At 41.8% G+C, this 19956-nt stretch overlaps 1 protein-coding gene across 2 annotated transcripts in view; it reads left to right on the top strand.

Annotated features, from left to right (window-relative positions):
* sorcs3b (sortilin related VPS10 domain containing receptor 3b) overlaps positions 1–19956 on the top strand; it is a 313247-nt gene that overhangs the window by 129689 nt on the left and 163602 nt on the right. For both annotated transcript variants that reach the window (XM_061968212.1, XM_061968203.1), the window contains exons 3-7: positions 4503–4602; positions 4685–4843; positions 4928–5001; positions 6170–6234; positions 16532–16650. In XM_061968212.1, coding sequence (XP_061824196.1) covers positions 4503–4602; positions 4685–4843; positions 4928–5001; positions 6170–6234; positions 16532–16650 — 517 coding nt within the window. The remainder of the gene's footprint in view (positions 1–4502; positions 4603–4684; positions 4844–4927; positions 5002–6169; positions 6235–16531; positions 16651–19956) is intronic.

The following is a 19956-nucleotide window of genomic DNA, read 5'->3' as shown; positions in this document are numbered from 1 at the left end:
AGCAGTATGATGATTCTATGTGTCTACCAGAGGTGGGACCAAGTCATTGTTTTGCAAGTCACAAGTAAGTCTCAAGTCTTTGCCCTCAAGTCCGAGTCAAGTCCCGAGTCAAGACAGGCAAGCCCCGAGTCAAGTCCAAAGTCAAGACTGGAAAGTCTCAAGTCAAGTCCTAAGTCCTGCATTTTGAGTTTCGAGTCCTTTCAAGTCCTTTTAACCACAGACTAATATATTAACACAGATTGTGTATGCTTTTCAAACGCTGTATTTATTTATTAAAACAAGTGCATTTTAAATTGCAGGAAAGAAAATTGTGCTGACATTGCACTTTATAATAGCACTATTAACCAGTCATTTTAAACATTAACTCATTCCTTTACAGAACAAACACATTGAAAAATAAAGTGCAAATGTACTTATTTGTACAAAAGTGTTAACATTGAAAAAACATGACATATACGTGAACATAACAAAAAAGTTGTACTTTTTATATGTCAGGGCCCTATGCTGCATTGCATTTGCAAAAGACCAAATTAGCCAAGAGTCTGTCAGTCATTTGTGCACGATGGGGGCGTAGTATGATGCCACCATGGCTGAAAACTCGCTCCACTGGAGCACTGGAGGCAGGCACTGCCAAGACTCTCATGGCCACTCGGAACAGTGAAGGAAGAGTCTTCATGTTCAATGCCCAGAACAAAAGGGGGGAGAGAGTTGTTTTGGGTTGGTGCACTACTTGTAAGTGTATCTTGTGTTTTTTATGTTGATTTAATTAAAAAAAGAAAAAAATATATATATATATTTCTTGTGCGGCCCGATACCAATCGATCCACGGACCAGTACCGGGCCGCGGCCCGGTGGTTGGGGACCACTGAGGTAAACAACCAATAGTATGTCAGAAAGCTAGCTAAAACGGTACACATATTCATAATACAGTATACATTTTAACTGACCTTTATTTTACTATTTTTGTCTTTTTTTAGGTGGCTAAAATACGCGGTGCTGCTGACCGCCGTCTAACGTTACGTGTGATATATTGACTAACGTAACCCTGCTTAAAAAAAATCACTGAACAAAAAGTATGAATAAGGTAGTGAACTGCAACAGATTCCCGTGTTTGCAATAACGTTATAACGTTAGCAGTGAGTTTACAGCCTCACTGATTTAACAACACAGCAAATAAAAAGTCACGTTACTTAGCCAATAAACGTTATCTTACATTCAAAACTTACCGTTCTTTGTGCAACTTCAAATGCCGGACGAAGTTGGAAGTTGTTGCCTCTCCATCAGTCATTTTCGAACCGCATGTGTTGCATACTGCAAACCGTTTTGTGTTGACCACCTCGTAATTTTTATACCCAAACAAAATTATTTTAGGTATCATTTTTTGTTCACTGGCGTGTGGTTTGGACATGTCTTCTTCGTTGGTTGTCCTGCAATTTGATTGGATGAATGCTGTGTGATGAAAACAAAGTAGATCTAATTTGATTGGCTGTTGTACTGACAGCACACCAGCTGACACACGCAACGCTGATAGACAAGTACACGATGAAAAATACGTAGCGCTCCCGGATAACTTTTTCATCTTTGGGTTTTGGGGAAAGTAGCAAGTCATGTCAAGTCATGTCAATTCAAAAGGCTCAAGTCCAAGTGAAGTCACAAGTCATTGATGTTAAAGTCGAAGTCGAGTTGCAAGTCTTTTTACATTTTGTCAAGTCGAGTCTAAAGTCATCAAATTCATGACTCGAGTCTGACTCGAGTCCAAGTCATGTGACTCGAGTCCACACCTCTGGTGTCTACATTAAAACATTCTTCTTCATACTGCATTAATATATGCTACTTTTAAACTTTCATGCAGAGAAGGAAATCACAACTAAAAAAATATCACTATTTTTTTCATACGGTGTTGATGTGGAAATGTTTGCCTCGGCATTTTGATGGTGTGGGCGTGTGGCACCGAATGGAGATAAGCGTCTGGACAGACGTCACAATATTTGAACAATGATGACGAAAACTGTTTTCTCTGGTGCGTCCGTGTGTCGAAAATTGTTATGCGCTTTATTTGATTTTGTGCGTGGCATTTGCAGTGCGCAATTGCACAGGTGCGCACCCTAGAGGGAAGTTTGCTAGCCCGGCTGCGCTAGCATCACAGCTAACGTTAGCATGCTGCTACCTCTCTGCTGGGAGAGGGCGTATACGTATGTGACGTATGACGTGACAGTATGTGACGTGTGTCGTGACAGTATGTGACGTGTGTAAGAAGGTGCGCTTGCTGTCTGTGAGAGGGAGACACAGGAAAGAGTGAGAAGAGCCTGTCGTGTAATGCCAGCAGCTAAAAGCAACTGCGTGAGAATCCACAGACCTGTGGATGTGTTGAAAGTGTGCTGGAAAATGCAGAACGGAAATTAGGGAGCAGCAGAAAAGTGGAATGTATTATTTAAATCGGTGCGTTGGAAAACAAGGACCAGAGTTTTTTTCAAACTGGATCTGGATCGGCATTTTCCCATGCCTTGCCGATACGCAATTTTTGGCAAATATCGGCGGCCGATCCGATCCAAATATCGGATCGGGACATCCCTACCCTGGACAAGTTGCCACCCCATCGCAGGGCCAACACTGATAGACAGGCAACATTCCCACTCACAATTTAGTGTTGCCAATCAATTTGTCAACGCAAAAAAATGTGCCTTGGCTCAAAAAAGCTTGAAAAACACTGCTCCACAGTATGTATGTATATACAGGTAAAAGCCAGTAAATTAGAATATTTTGAAAAACTTGATTTATTTCAGTAATTGCATTCAAAAGGTGTAACTTGTACATTATATTTATTCATTGCACACAGACTGATGCATTCAAATGTTTATTTCATTTAATTTTGATGATTTGAAGTGGCAACAAATGAAAATCCAAAATTCCGTGTGTCACAAAATTAGAATATTACTTAAGGCTAATACAAAAAAGGGATTTTTAGAAATGTTGGCCAACTGAAAAGTATGAAAATGAAAAATATGAGCATGTACAATACTCAATACTTGGTTGGAGCTCCTTTTGCCTCAATTACTGCGTTAATGCGGCGTGGCATGGAGTCGATGAGTTTCTGGCACTGCTCAGGTGTTATGAGAGCCCAGGTTGCTCTGATAGTGGCCTTCAACTCTTCTGCGTTTTTGGGTCTGGCATTCTGCATCTTCCTTTTCACAATACCCCACAGATTTTCTATGGGGCTAAGGTCAGGGGAGTTGGCGGGCCAATTTAGAACAGAAATACCATGGTTCGTAAACCAGGCACGGGTAGATTTTGCGCTGTGTGCAGGCGCCAAGTCCTGTTGGAACTTGAAATCTCCATCTCCATAGAGCAGGTCAGCAGCAGGAAGCATGAAGTGCTCTAAAACTTGCTGGTAGACGGCTGCGTTGACCCTGGATCTCAGGAAACAGAGTGGACCGACACCAGCAGATGACATGGCACCCCAAACCATCACTGATGGTGGAAACTTTACACTAGACTTCAGGCAACGTGGATCCTGTGCCTCTCCTGTCTTCCTCCAGACTCTGGGACCTCGATTTCCAAAGGAAATGCAAAATTTGCATGGTTGGGTGATGGTTTGGGGTGCCATGTCATCTGCTGGTGTCGGTCCACTCTGTTTCCTGAGATCCAGGGTCAACGCAGCCGTCTACCAGCAAGTTTTAGAGCACTTCATGCTTCCTGCTGCTGACCTGCTCTATGGAGATGGAGATTTCAAGTTCCAACAGGACTTGGCGCCTGCACACAGCGCAAAATCTACCCGTGCCTGGTTTACGGACCATGGTATTTCTGTTCTAAATTGGCCCGCCAACTCCCCTGACCTTAGCCCCATAGAAAATCTGTGGGGTATTGTGAAAAGGAAGATGCAGAATGCCAGACCCAAAAACGCAGAAGAGTTGAAGGCCACTATCAGAGCAACCTGGGCTCTCATAACACCTGAGCAGTGCCAGAAACTCATCGACTCCATGCCACGCCGCATTAACGCAGTAATTGAGGCAAAAGGAGCTCCAACCAAGTATTGAGTATTGTACATGCTCATATTTTTCATTTTCATACTTTTCAGTTGGCCAACATTTCTAAAAATCCCTTTTTTGTATTAGCCTTAAGTAATATTCTCATTTTGTGACACACAGAATTTTGGATTTTCATTTGTTGCCACTTCAAATCATCAAAATTCAATGAAATAAACATTTGAATGCATCAGTCTGTGTGCAATGAATAAATATAATGTACAAGTTACACATTTTGAATTCAATTACTGAAATAAATCAAATTTTTCAAAATATTCTAATTTACTGGCTTTTACCTGTATATGTATGTATGTATGTACAGTATATCGTGGTATGGACTTGAGGTTATATCCCGCCTAATTCCCCACAAGAGAGTAACACTGATAAATGATTGTGATCCACATCTTATCTTATTGTTTCCTGGATAAAAACAGTCATGTTTCCGATGTGAGTGACGTTCCAAGGTGTGTCTGTGTGCAGATCCAGCGACTCAGGCAGCACGTACACCAAACTCAATGACAAAGTCGGCTCCAGGACCGTTCTGAGCTACCTCTACGTTTGTCCCACCAACAAACAGAAGGTCAGTTAATTCCTTCGACTGCCTTTTAGCTCTCTGACTGTTCCTTACAATTGCTGCCCATCTCCGTCCCTCTCTACTTTAGATAATGATGCTCAGCGACCCCGAGGTGGAGAGCGCCGTTCTCATCAGTTCGGACGAGGGGGCGAGCTTCGAGAAGCACGCCATTAGCTTCAACATCCTCAGCCTGCTCTTCCACCCCGCCAAGGAGAACTGGATCCTGGCCTACAGCCACGACAGCAAGGTGGCTCACAGACTCCAAATGACGCCGGCCGACTCGCTCGTTATCTGCGTCCCCGCTGTTGTGACCGTGCTTATTATCTTCTAGTTGTACAGCTCCACGGACTTTGGGAAGAAGTGGCAGCTGGTGCACGACAACGTGATGCTGGGTCGATTCTACTGGTACCAACGCACACACCGTTTCCTTTTGGACACAATTTCACTTTTTTAAAACATTCGTCTTTGTCGTGTCTATCATGGGTCCATCATGGAAACAATAGACAAGAAACAAAAACACGTGTACCTCGTGACAAAAATTGGCTCGTTGAAAAACCATTAATAATAATAGTAACTAGAAAATTCCCGCGGAACTTTTGATGGGTCGGCTATCTGTGCCCTGGACCTCTGGCCGGGGAACCCAGGAAGCCGCCGTACTTCTAAAGGGGAACATTATCACAATTTCAGAAGGGTTTAAACCATTAAAAATCAGTTCCCAGTGGCTTATTTTATTTTTCGAAGTTGTTTTCAAAATTTTACTCAATGTAAAGTGCTGTTTACAAATAAAATATGTTATTATTATTATTATATAACTTTGTCTTCAATTTGGAAAAAAAAAAACATTTTATTTTTCAGTAAAGAAGGGTTCGGTGAGTGTGCATATGAAACTGGTGGGGTTCGGTACCTCCAACAAGGTTAAGAACCACTGCACTAATATTACACACCATTGTACAGTTTGCATATGGTATTTGGATCTTAGTGCATCAGGCCCTCGGAGTCTCCAATTAACCTAACTTGCCTATTTTTGGAATGTGGGAGGAAGACCCAGAGATTTGAACCCAGATCTCCCGAGTGTGCGTCACAAAATATATTCATATTTTGAACAGAATGACTGTAGTTAAGCATAATATTTTTCCGTGGAATGAAGTGAAAAATGAACATACAGAATTGACATTTTCACAGCGGTTTTTGGTAATTCGATGTGCGAGGACATTCTGAGGGTTTAATTGGCGTCGCGTCGGCTGAAAGGAATATTTGTCACTCTCCGACGGCAACAAACATGACATGCTGTTTCTGTTGTCGCCGTCATTTAGTCGTCTCCGGCGCTCGCCCCTGAATATCGATGCCAGCCTTTTGTTGTCGCAAACGCCGCTGTCTGAAAAGACAATTTCGTCCAAGTGCGTAAAAAAAAAAAAAAGCCTGTCTTCTTGCACATTACACCAAACAATGTGGCGGCCCCCTGTCATTTTATACAACTGCTTATCTAAACTGCTGCTTGTTCCCTGGGTGCTGGAGTGAATGGAGATTTAACTGTCCTGCACCGCGATAATCCATCTTGTCTTCTCCCTCCCAGGGCCGTGATGGGGCTGGACAGAGAGCCGGACGTGGTCCACATGGAGACGCGCATCGCAAAAGGCCGTGAGTGCGCCCGAGAACCCCTCGCCTCTCGTTTAGAGCGAGGCGGCGGGCAAGACGAGCTCCTCAGATTGGTCTCTCAGGTGCGGTGAAGCAGAGTAGGTGCGGCCGGCAAAATGGCGAGGGTTTTAGGGCGTTGATGGATGTTTCTTCTACTTAATGCGTCCCCCATGTGCCGCCCTTTGAAGCCGCGCGCTCCTCCAACATTGCGGTCAATGCAATCACACGCTTTTTCTTCATTGGAGAAAGATTTGCAATCCACGCGTGGCTCTAATGTGTTTGAGGTGTGAGACGCGGCAAAGTCTTTTAATTTAATTCTAATTTAGTTTAAAGAACATATTTCAAGATTTTGAGAATGTTTTGGATATAGAGAAGGGGTGTCAAACGTAGGTTTGAGCAAATGAGGTGAGGTTTTTGAATGAAAGAAACTGTTGTTCTAAATGTGTCCACTGGATGTCGCAAAAGCAATTAAAGCGTAACCCACGTCACACATGACACTGTTGAAAGATGGCGTGTCAGCTGACTTTAAGCACCCTCTGGATGGGCTGCCATCCATCCATCCATCCATCTATCTTCAACCGCTTATCCGGAATCGGGTCGCGGGGACAGCAACTCCAGCAGAGACCCCCAGACTTCCCTCTCCAGAGCAACACATTAGCAACTTCCTCCTGGGGATCCCGAAGCGTTCCCAGGCCAGAGAGGAGATGTAATGCCCCTCATCTGGTCCTTGGCCTGCCGCGGGATCTCCTCCCAGTGGGACGTGTAACGAGGAACTCCAAAGGGAGACGCTCGTGAGGCATCCGCACGAGATGCCCGAACCACCTAAGCTGGTTCCTTTCCAAGCGAAGGAGCAGCGGCTCTACTCCGAGTCTCTCTAGGGGGACTGAACTTCTCACTCTATCGCTAAGGGAGATGCCAGCCACCCTTCTGAGGAAACTCATTTCGGCCGCTTGTATCCGCGATCGTATTCTTTCGGTCATGACCCACACTTCATGACCATAGGTGAGAGTAGGAATGTAGATAGCTTTGCCTTCCGGCTCAGCTCTCGTTTCGTCACAACAGTGCGACGGACAGACTGCCGCTACTCCAATATCCCAATCACAAGCTTTTTCTTCATTGGAGAGAGATTTGCATTCCACATGTGGCTCTAATGTGTTTGTGGTGTGACACGCGGCAAAGTCTTTTAATTGTATCGAGCGTTTAAAGAACATGTTTCAAGGTTTTGAGAATTGTTTGGATATAGAGAAGGGGTGTCAAGCAGGTTAAAGCAAATAAGCTGCGTTTTTTGAATGAAAGAAACTGCTGTTCTAAATGTGTCCACTGGATGTCGCAAAAGCAATAAAGCGTAACCCACGTCACACATGACACTGTTGAAAGATGGCGTGTCAGCTGACTTTAAGCACCCTCTGGATGGGCTGCCATCCATCCATCCATCCATCTATCTTCAACCGCTTATCCGGAATCGGGTCGCGGGGACAACAGCTCCAGCAGAGACCCCCAGACTTCCCTCTCCAGAGCAACACATTAGCAACTTCCTCCTGGGGGATCCCGAAGCGTTCCCAGGCCAGAGAGGAGATGTAATTCCCCCCATCTGGTCCTTGGCCTGCTGCGGGGTCTCCTCCCAGTGGGACGTGCAACGAGGACCTCCCTAGGGAGACGCTCGTGAGGCATCCGCATGAGATGCCCAAACCACCTAAGTTGGTTCCTTTCCAAGCGGAGGAGCAGCGTCTCTACTTCGAGTCTCTCTCGGGTGACTGAACTTCTCACCCTATCTCTAAGGGAGATGCCAGCCACCCTTCTGAGGAAACTCTTATCGGCCGCTTGTATCCGCGATCGTATTCTTTCGGTCATGACCCACACTTCATGACCATAGGTGAGAGTAGGAATGTAGATAGCTCGGTAGACCGAGAGCTTTGCCTTCCGGCTCAGCTCTCGTTTCGTCACAACAGTGCGACGGATAGACTGCCGCTATTCCAATATCCCAATCACAAGCTTTTTCTTCATTGGAGAGAGATTTGCATTCCACGCGTGGCTCTAATGTGTTTGTGGTGTGAGACGCGGCAAAGTCTTTTAATTGTATCGGGCGTTTAAAGAACATATTTCAAGGTTTTGAGAATGTTTTGGATATAGAGAAGGGGTGTCAAACGTAGGTTTGAGCAAGTGAGGTGCGGTTTTTGAAGGAAAGAAACTGCTGTTCTAAATGTGTCCACTGGATGTCGGAATAGCAATAACCCACGTCACACATGACACTGTTGAAAGATGGCGTGTCAGCTGACTTTAAGCACCTTCTGGATGGGCTGCCATCCATCTATCCATCCAGCTATCTTCAACCGCTTATCCGGAATCGGGTCGCGGGGACAACAACTCCAGCAGAGACCCCCAGACTTCCCTCTCCAGAGCAACATTAGCAACTTCCTCCTGGGGAATCCCAAAGCATTGCCAGGCCAGAGAGGGGATGTAATCCCCCCATCTGGTCTTTGGCCTGCCGCGGGATCTCCTCCCAGTGGGACGTGCAACGAGGACCTCCCTAGGGAGACGCTCGTGAGGCTTCCGCACGAGATGCCCAAACCACCTAAGCTGGTTCCTTTCCAAGCGAAGGAGCAGCGGCTCTACTTCGAGTCTCTCTCGGGTGACTGAACTTCTCACCCTATCTCTAAGGGAGATGCCAGCCACCCTTCTGAGGAAACTCATTTCGGCCGCTTGTATCCGCGATCGTATTCTTTCGGTCATGACCCACACTTCATGACCATAGGTGAGAGTAGGAATGTAGATAGCTCGGTAGACCGAGAGCTTTGCCTTCCGGCTCAGCTCTCGTTTCGTCACGACAGTGCGACGGACAGATTGCCGCTATTCCAATATCCCAATCACAAGCTTTTTCTTCATTGGAGAGAGATTTGCATTCCACACGTGGCTCTAATGTGTTTGTGGTGTGACACGCGGCAAAGTCTTTTAATTGTATCGAGCGTTTAAAGAACATGTTTCAAGGTTTTGAGAATGTTTTGGATATAGAGAAGGGGTGTCAAGCCGGTTAAAGCAAATAAGCTGCGTTTTTTGAATGAAAGAAACTGCTGTTCTAAATGTGTCCAATGGATGTCGCAAAAGCAATTAAAGCGTAACCCACGTCACACAAGACACTGTTGAAAGATGGCGTGTCAGCTGACTTTAAGCACCCTCTGGATGGGCTACCATCCATCCATCCATCCATCTTCAAACGCTTATCCGGAATCGGGTCGCGGGGACAACAACTCCAGCAGAGACCCCCAGACTTCCCTCTCCAGAGCAACACATTAGCAACTTCCTCCTGGGGGATCCCGAAGCGTTCCCAGGCCAGAGAGGAGATGTAAATTCCCCCCATCTGGTCCTTGGCCTGCCGCGGGGTCTCCTCCCAGTGGGACGTGCAACGAGGACCTCCCTAGGGAGGCACTCGTGAGTCATCCGCATGAGATGCCCAAACCACCTAAGCTGGTTCCTTTTCAAGCAAAAGAGCAGCGGCTCTACTTCGAGTCTCTCTCGGGTGACTGAACTTCTCAATCTATCTCTAAGGGAGATGCCAGCCACCCTTCTGAGGAAACTCATTTCGGCCGCTTGTATCCGCGATCGTATTCTTTCGGTCATGACCCACACTTCATGACCATAGGTGAGAGTAGGAATGTAGATAGCTCGGTAGACCGAGAGCTTTGCCTTCCGGCTCAGCTCTCGTTTTGTCACAACAGTGCTACTCTAATATCCCAATCACAAGCTTTTTCTTCATTGGAGAGAGATTTGCATTCCACACGTGGCTCTAATGTGTTTGTGGTGTGACACGCGGCAAAGTCTTTTAATTGTATCGAGCGTTTAAAGAACATGTTTCAAGGTTTTGAGAATTTTTTGGATATAGAGAAGGGGTGTCAAGCCGGTTAAAGCAAATAAGCTGCGTTTTTTGAATGAAAGAAACTGCTGTTCTAAATGTGTCCAATGGATGTCGCAAAAGTAATTAAAGCGTAACCCACGTCACACAAGACACTGTTGAAAGATGGCGTGTCAGCTGACTTTAAGCGCCCTCTGGATGGGCTGCCATCCATCCATCCATCCATCTATCTTCAACCGCTTATCCGGAATCGGGTCGCGGGGACAACAACTCCAGCAGAGACCCCAAGGCTTCCCTCTCCAGAGCAACACATTAGCAACTTCCTCCTGGGGGATCCCGAAGCGTTCCCAGGCCAGAGAGGAGATGTAATCCCCCCATCTGGTCCTTGGCCTGCCGCGGGATCTCCTCCCAGTGGGAAGTGCAACGAGGACCTCCCTAGGGAGACGCTCGTGAGGCATCCGCATGAGATGCCCGAACCACCTAAGCTGGTTCCTTTCCAAGCGAAGGAGCAGTGGCTCTACTCCGAGTCTCTCTAGGGGGACTGAACTTCTCACTCTATCTCTAAGGGAGATGCCAGCCACCCTTCTGAGGAAACTCATTTCGGCCGCTTGTATCCGCGATCGTATTCTTTCGGTCATGACCTACACTTCATGACCATAGGTGAGAGTAGGAATGTAGATAGCTCGGTAGACTCGTTTCGTCACAACAGTGCGGCAGAGAGACTAGTAGGTTAGTGTCCCTACTTTGCCTAAGCCCTCTTTCAGCGCCTCATCCGCTTTTTTCTGTTCGGGATCAAACTCAAAAGTAGTGTCTTGTCTTGTCAGGCGTCGCAGTGGCTCTGACAATGTTGCGAACTGTGGAATAAATCTGCTGCTGTAACTCACAAGTCCGAGGAAGCTTATCACTTCTGATGCATTTTCCGGCTCTCTTGCCTCGCTCACAGCTCTCACTCTCTCCTCTGTTGGACCGATTCCCTTTTCAGACAACAGGATTCCCATGAAGATCAGCCGATCCATGTTGAACTGACACTTGTCAGAATTCAGCGTCAGTCCACATTCGTCCAGTCTTCTCAATACTGCATGTAGTCACTCGTTCTGCGTTCCCTCATCCTTCGCGTGAACTATGACATCATCTGAGATGTTCTCCACCCCTTCTATACCAGCAAGTGCGGCAGCCATTTCATGCTGGTACTGTTCGCTGGCCGAAGACACGGTCTTGTGTATCTGTAGACTCCATTGTGGATGGCGAATGTAGTAATACCACGCGATTCTGGGGTCATTTCGAGTTGGTGGTAGCCCCACTTTAAGTCCAGTTTGCTGAACACCACTGATCCATTCATCCCCTGTAGCAGTTCATCCACTGTTGGATTAGGGTATCTCTCTCCGATAATTGCAAGGTTTGCCTGTCGCATATCGAGACACAGTCTGATTCCGGAGTTTGCCTTGGGTACGATGACCACTGGTTTTACCCATGGTGTTGGTCCATCGACCGGTTCTATGATGTCTAGGTCTAAGAGTTCTTTAATCTTAGCCTCCACAGGTGCTCCTAAGTTAAAGGGTATACGCCTGAGTGGCTGTGCTACTGGTGTCACCTCTGGGTCTATGTGTAGCTGTATCTGTTTTGTTTTAAGCTTCCCTACCCCCTGAAATACAGTCGGGTACTGGTGCTGAAGTGACTGTTTCAGGTCTGTGACTGCTGATATGTTGGCCCCTATTTTCAGTATACCTAGTTTCATGGCTAACTCTTTTCCCAGTAGAGGTTCTCCATCATCGCTGATTACTATGAACTCTTACCCCATCTTAAAATTAATTTGTATACTCTAGCCTTTAAGTAGACCTGCTTTTAGACCAGTTGATCTGCCGTTTCTTTTCTGCACTGCCCCCCTCTCCTTTGTGGAGAGGGGGGACACAGATTCAATGACCACAGATGAGGCGCTGACTCTCCAAAGTCGGGACCCAGGGTGGACCACTCATCTGTGCATCAGTTGGGGACGTCTCTGCACTGCTGACCTGTCTCCACTCAAGATTATCTCCTGCTGGCCCCACTATGGACTGGACTCTCACTATTATCTTAGATCCACTATGGACTGGACTCTCACAATATTATGCTAGATCCACTCGACGTCCATTGCACTGGTCGCCCAGGTTACACCTTTTGTTTTGCATTATTTGGCAAAATGGTCTTGTGACACGTTTGACCGTGTGCAAGACCTTTGGGATCCCTCCCGACGTGGTCAGCATGTCCGCACCGGTAGCAAGTTTTGTCTGTTTTCTCTCTGTCCATGCCCGGTTTTTCTTGTCCTTTCTTCTGATATTCCCCTCCTTTCTGTGTGACGCGGGTCACAGACGCCTCCACTCTCTCAGCTTTCAGAATCAGAATCGGAATCAGAATAGTTTTTATTGCCATTGTTTGAGAATGGGTTCACAAACTAGGAATTTTACTTGGTGCAATGGTGCAACATAAAACATATAACACAGAATAGAATAAGCTGTAACTGAGCTATCAGATCTTGTTATTGTTCATGTGTCTGATGGCTGAGGGGAAAAACTGTTCAGCTGGTGGGAGGTGTGGGTCTGGATGGACCGTAGTCTCCTGCCTGAGGGCAGAGGGGAGAATAGTTTGTGTCCAGGGTGAGAAGAGTCAGCTGTGATCCGACCCACACTCCTCCTGGTCCTGGAGGAGGACAGGTCCCGGCGGGATGGGATTTTGCTGCCAATCACCTTCTCAGCAGCACGTACGATATGCAGCAGTCGATGCTTGTCCGGACTGCGGAACCACACGGTGATGGAGGGGGTGAGGATGGACTTGAAAATGGCTGAGTAGAACTGCACCAGCATCTCGGTCAGCACCTTAAGTTGCTTCAGCTGCCGCAGGAAGTACATCCTCTGCTGGGCCTTCTTGATGAGGGAGCTGATAGTCGGCTCCCACTTGAGGTCCTGCCTGGGTGATGGTGTTGCCCAAGAAATGGATGGAGTCCACAATGGAGACGGGGATGACAAGACCTTGAATGAAGTGCTGGAGTTGGTGTGTGGGGGTTGGGGGGTTGATGGTGGGGGGAGCAGAGCTTTGATGAGCTGAAGGCCGTTCGTGTGTTGAGACCCTGAGCGAGAGTCAGGTCATTCAGGGCCTGGGGGGCTTTGGGCTTATAGTTCGTAAGGGCCCTTGGTCCTCTCCACACGGCTGCAGAGTCATTGGAGCTGAACTGTTCCTGTAGACGGTTAGAGTACACAGATGCCTTTTTAGACAATATGATTTGCCTGGGCGGCTAGGAGACCGCGAGAGTAACAAGCGGTAGAAAATGTATTAGAAAAAACAGTTAAATTTTTTTTTATAATAATAATAATAATAATTTATTTATTTTATTTTTTATTTTAATTTGGGACTGCCCGCCGTCCGGATTTTGGGAACCACTGCCGTAGGAGGATACAATAGCTCAAAAAAATGCCATGGGTGGATCTACACCTGACATCCACTGTAATGATACCAAGTACATGAGTGTATCTAGTCGATACTACTATGATTACATCGATATTTTTTATTATCACAAAATCTTTTTTCGTTTTTTTTAACATTCATAATATGTTCATAAACTCGGGAATTACGTCTTTGTTTGTTTACTTACTACTAAAAGACAAGTTGTCTAGTATGTTCACTATTTTATTTAAGGACTAAATGACAATAATAAACATATGTTTCATGTACCCTAATATGATCTAATATTAATATTAATATTATTTATTATTATTTAAGGACTAAATTGCAATAACAAACATATGTTTCATGTACCCTAATATGATCTAATATTAATATTAATATTATTTAATATTATTTAAGGACTAAATTACAATAATAAACATATGTTTCATGTACCCTAATATTATTTAATATTAATATGAATATTATTTAATATTATTCAAGGACTAAATTGCAATAATAAACATATGTTACATGTACCCTAATATTATTTAATATTATTTAATATTAATATTAATATTATTTATTATTATTTAAGGACTAAATTGCAATAACAAACATATGTTTCATGTACCCTAATATGATCTAATATTGATATTAATATTATTTAATATTATTTAAGGACTAAATTACAATAATAAACATATGTTTCATGTACCCTAATATTATTTAATATTAATATTAATATTATTTAATATTATTCAAGGACTAAATTGCAATAATAAACATATGTTACATGTACCCTAAAATTATTTAATATTATTTGATATTAATATTAATATTATTTATTATTATTTAAGGACTAAATTGCAATAACAAACATATGTTTCATGTACCCTACTATGATCTAATATTGATATTAATATTATTTAATATTATTTAAGGACTAAATTACAATAATAAACATATGTTTCATGTACCCTAATATTATTTAATATTAATATTAATATTATTTAATATTATTCAAGGACTAAATTGCAATAATAAACATATGTTACATGTACCCTAATATTATTTAATATTATTTGATATTAATATTAATATTATTTATTATTATTTAAGGACTAAATTGCAATAACAAACATATGTTTCATGTACCCTAATATGATCTAATATTGATATTAATATTATTTAATATTATTTAAGGACTAAATTACAATAATAAACATATGTTTCATGTACCCTAATATTATTTAATATTAATATTAATATTATTTAATATTATTCAAGGACTAAATTGCAATAATAAACATATGTTACATGTACCCTAATATTATTTAATATTAATATTAATATTATTTATTATTATTTAAGGACTAAATTGCAATAACAAACATATGTTTCATGTACCCTAATATGATCTAATATTAATATTAATATTATTTAATATTATTTAAGGACTAAATTACAATAATAAACATATGTTTCATGTACCCTAATATTATTTAATATTAATATTAATATTATTTAATATTATTCAAGGACTAAATTGCAATAATAAACATATGTTACATGTACCCTAATATTATTTAATATTAATATTAATATTATTTATTATTATTTAAGGACTAAATTGCAATAACAAACATATGTTTCATGTACCCTAATATGATCTAATATTGATATTAATATTATTTAATATTATTTAAGGACTATATTGCAATAATAAACATATGTTTCATGTACCCTAATATTATTTAATATTAATATCAATATTATTTAATATTATTCAAGGACTAAATTGCAATAATAAACATATGTTACATGTACCCTAATATTATTTAATATTATTTAATATTAATATTAATATTATTTATTATTATTTAAGGACTAAATTGCAATAACAAACATATGTTTCATGTACCCTAATATGATCTAATATTGATATTAATATTATTTAATATTATTTAAGGACTAAATTACAATAATAAACATATGTTTCATGTACCCTAATATTATTTAATATTAATATTAATATTATTTAATAGTATTCAAGGACTAAATTGCAATAATAAACATATGTTACATGTACCCTAATATTATTTAATATTATTTAATATTAATATTAATATTATTTAATATTAATATTAATATTATTTTTTATTATTTAAGGACTAAATTGCAATAACAAACATATGTTTCATGTACCCTAATATGATCTAATATTAATATTAATATTATTTAATATTATTTAAGGACTAAATTACAATAATAAACATATGTTTCATGTACCCTAATATTATTTAATATTAATATTAATATTATTTAATATTATTCAAGGACTAAATTGCAATAATAAACATATGTTACATGTACCCTAATATTATTTAATATTAATATTAATATTATTTATTATTATTTAAGGACTATATTGCAATAATAAACATATGTTTCATGTACCCTAATATTATTTAATATTAATATTAATATTATTTAATATTATTCAAGGACTAAATTGCAATAATAAACATATGTTACATGTACCCTAATATTATTTGATATTATTTAATATTAATATTAATATTATTTATTATTATTTAAGGACTAAATTGCAATAACAAACATATGTTTCATGTACCCTAATATGATTTAATATTGATATTAATATTATTTAATATTATTTAAGGACTAAATTCATGTACACTAACATTTTGTTGTTCAAATAAAGCCAATTTTTTGCGGTCCGCTTTATTTCTAAAAGTATCAAAATACATTTTGGTACCGGTACCAAAATATTGGTATCGGGACAACCCTAGTTCAATACAAAATTATGACACCCTATTTGTCCGTTTTTGCATATGTAAGGTTCGTACTTTTGCCAAATCTGTCGTCCGTTGTTGAGTAAATCATGCATTTGGGCGCCCCTAGTGGCCCGGATGACATATTTAGTCCATTTTAAAGAAAGTGCCGTACAATTTCCTACGCTAAATGTCGGTCATTTTTTTTTCTTCTGATTGATTTCCTTTGCCTCGGTCCCAGGTGCTCAGTACGTGAGGTGCAGAGTGCAGAGGTGCACGGAGGCCAACAGACAGTACCTCTTCCCGGGCCACGTGGACACCAACTCCTTGGTCGTGCAGGACGAATACGTTTTCACTCAGGTACCCGCTTCAAAATATCACCTTCTTTTTTTTTTTTGGCACTGCAAGGTCGTCATTTTCGACACAAGGTCCACTTCCGCTGGTGGGGGACTGGGCTTTTTATTCCCCTATTTTCTGATAACTTCCATCAAAAATCCTCATAATGGCTTCCTCCAACACACCTGTTCCCCAGCGCCTGTTTTCATTTTGTTTTTTGGCTCGTTCACGTCGAGGTGCAGAGAGAGAGAGAAAAAAAAAATCCTTTTTGTCTAACCCGAGAGAGAGAGAGAAGGTGAAAAATGAGATTTGAATAGAACTCTTGTGTGTCCTTTTTGCCATTCACTCAGTGTTTGACTCCAATTAGACAGACGCCGTCAGGGCCATTATAGGAATTTAATTTTCCCAATGCCCTCCACTCCTATTGATTTATCTCCACTGCCGAGCCATTTCGCCTCCGCTTGCAGCCTTGGTATGTTCGGTCATGCATGTTGCACTAAAGGTGATAATCAGCAAAAGGAAATTAGAAAACAAAAATCCAATGCCACTCTCTTAAAAGCTCAGTGTTTTGCAGGGGAAACTGCTGCAAGTCTGTACCGGGTTTACATGTGCAATGTGCTTTTTAGAAATCACATTGCAGAAATAATGGACAAAAGTTGTCACGTTGTGTAAATGGTAAATAAAAACAGGATACAATGATTTGCAAATCCTTGTCAACTTACAGGTAAAAGCCAGTAAATTAGAATATTTTGAAAAACTTACTACAGACATGATTAACGAAAACAGGTGCGTGACTCAAAACGTGAAACAGGTGCGTGACGTGTCAGGTGAAAACTAATGGGTTGCTATGGTGACAAACAAGAGTGCACAATGAGTCCAAACGTGGAACGGGTGAAACTAATGGGTAATCATGGAAACAAGACCAGGGAGTGAAAAGCCAGGAATTAAAGAGTCCATCCATCCATCCATTTTCTACCGCTTATTCCCTTTTTGGGGTCGCGGGGGGCGCTGGAGCCTATCTCAGCTACAATCGGGCGGAAGGCAGGGTACACCCTGGACAAGTCGCCACCTCATCGCAGGGCCAACACAGATAGACGGACAACATCCACACACTAGGGCCAATTTTTAGTGTTTCCAATCAACCTATCCCCAGGTGCATGTCTTTGGAGGTGGGAGGAAGCCGGAGTACCCGGAGGGAACCCACGCAGTCACGGGGAGAACATGCAAACTCCACACAGAAAGATCCCGAGCCTGGGATTGAACCCAAGACTACTCAGGACCTTCATATTGTGAGGCAGATGCACTAACCCCTCTTCCACCGTGCTGAAATTAAAGAGTCCAATAACTAAAACAAAACATGACTAAAATAAAACATGATTACACAGACATGACAGTTACCATGGACGCCCCTGCTTATTTCAGCAAGACAATGCCAAAATTTGAAAAAAAAAAAAAAAGAAGTTTCTCAGTGTGAACATTAAATATCTATTAAATTGAATATACAGGTAAAAGCCAGTAAATTAGAATATTTTGAAAAACTTGATTTATTTCAGTAATTGCATTCAAAAGGTGTAACTTGTACATTATATTTATTCATTGCACACAGACTGATGCATTCAAATGTTTATTTCATTTAATTTTGACGATTTGAAGTGGCAACAAATGAAAATCCAAAATTCCGTGTGTCACAAAATGAGAATATTACTTAAGGCTAATACAAAAAAGGGATTTTTAGAAATGTTGGCCAACTGAAAAGTATGAAAATGAAAAATATGAGCATGTACAATACTCAATACTTGGTTGGAGCTCCTTTTGCCTCAATTACTGCGTTAATGCGGCGTGGCATGGAGTCGATGAGTTTCTGGCACTGCTCAGGTGTTATGAGAGCCCAGGTTGCTCTGATAGTGGCCTTCAACTCTTCTGCGTTTTTGGGTCTGGCATTCTGCATCTTCCTTTTCACAATACCCCACAGATTTTCTATGGGGCTAAGGTCAGGGGAGTTGGCGGGCCAATTTAGAACAGAAATACCATGGTCCGTAAACCAGGCACGGGTAGATTTTGCGCTATGTGCAGGCGCCAAGTCCTGTTGGAACTTGAAATCTCCATCTCCATAGAGCAGGTCAGCAGCAGGAAGCATGAAGTGCTCTAAAACTTGCTGGTAGACGGCTGCGTTGACCCTGGATCTCAGGAAACAGAGTGGACCGACACCAGCAGATGACATGGCACCCCAAACCATCACCCAACCATGCAAATTTTGCATTTCCTTTGGAAATCGAGGTCCCAGAGTCTGGAGGAAGACAGGAGAGGCACAGGATCCACTTTGCCTGAAGTCTAGTGTAAAGTTTCCACCATCAGTGATGGTTTGGGGTGCCATGTCATCTGCTGGTGTCGGTCCACTCTGTTCTCTGAACCCTTTGATGATATTACGGAGCGTAGATGGTGAAATCCCTAAATTCCTTGCAATAACTGCTTGAGAAAGGTTTTTCTTAAACTGTTCAACAATTTGCTCACGCATTTGTTGACAAAGTGGTGACCCTCGCCCCGTCCTTGTTTGTGAATGACTGAGCATTTCATGGAATCTACTTTTATACCCAATCATGGCACCCACCTGTTCCCAATTTGCCTGCACACCTGTGGGATGTTCCAAATAAGTCTTTGATGAGCATTCCTCAACTTTATCAGTATTTATTGCCACCTTTCCCAACTTCTTTGTCACGTGTTGCTGGCATCAAATTCCAAAGTTAATGATTATTTGCAGAAAAAGAAATAAAGTTTATGAGTTTGAACATCAAATATGTTGTCTTTGTAGCATATTCAACTGAATATGGGTTGAAAAGGATTTCCGTTTATATTTACATCTAACACAATTTCCCAACTCACATGGAAACGGGGTTTGTATCAGTGACGTGCAGTCACTAGAGGCAGGTGAGGCGGGGCCTCACCTGCCATCATGGAAAGAAAAAAATGTAAAAAGAAAAAAATATATATTAAATTGTTAAATGTATCCAGGGATTATACTATAAAGTTATTTTCCATTTAACTTCACCAGTTTTGGATTATTTTTATTCAAAATCGCTGAATTTTCACATTTGCCGTTCAAATACTGAGAAGAGACGGTGCGGTGAACAGCAGCCAGTCGAGGCACGTCACTCAGTGCCTCAACATGGACGGACTCGGCTAATTGCTGGTCTGCTGTGCAGTGAGACCGTATTGCTATATGAATTATATTATACATTTCCATAGTTTAGTTAGCTGAGGTATATAATGTACAGTGTATTTTGTCAACAACTGTATGTGTGTAACGTATTTCTTGTGCTGAGCGATCATAAA

The sequence above is a fragment of the Nerophis lumbriciformis genome, linkage group LG02 (genome assembly GCF_033978685.3).
Source record: "Nerophis lumbriciformis linkage group LG02, RoL_Nlum_v2.1, whole genome shotgun sequence".
Lineage (NCBI taxonomy): Eukaryota > Metazoa > Chordata > Actinopteri > Syngnathiformes > Syngnathidae > Nerophis > Nerophis lumbriciformis.
Note: the sequence above shows the minus strand (reverse complement) of the source record. Positions and strands in the feature narration are given on the sequence as shown.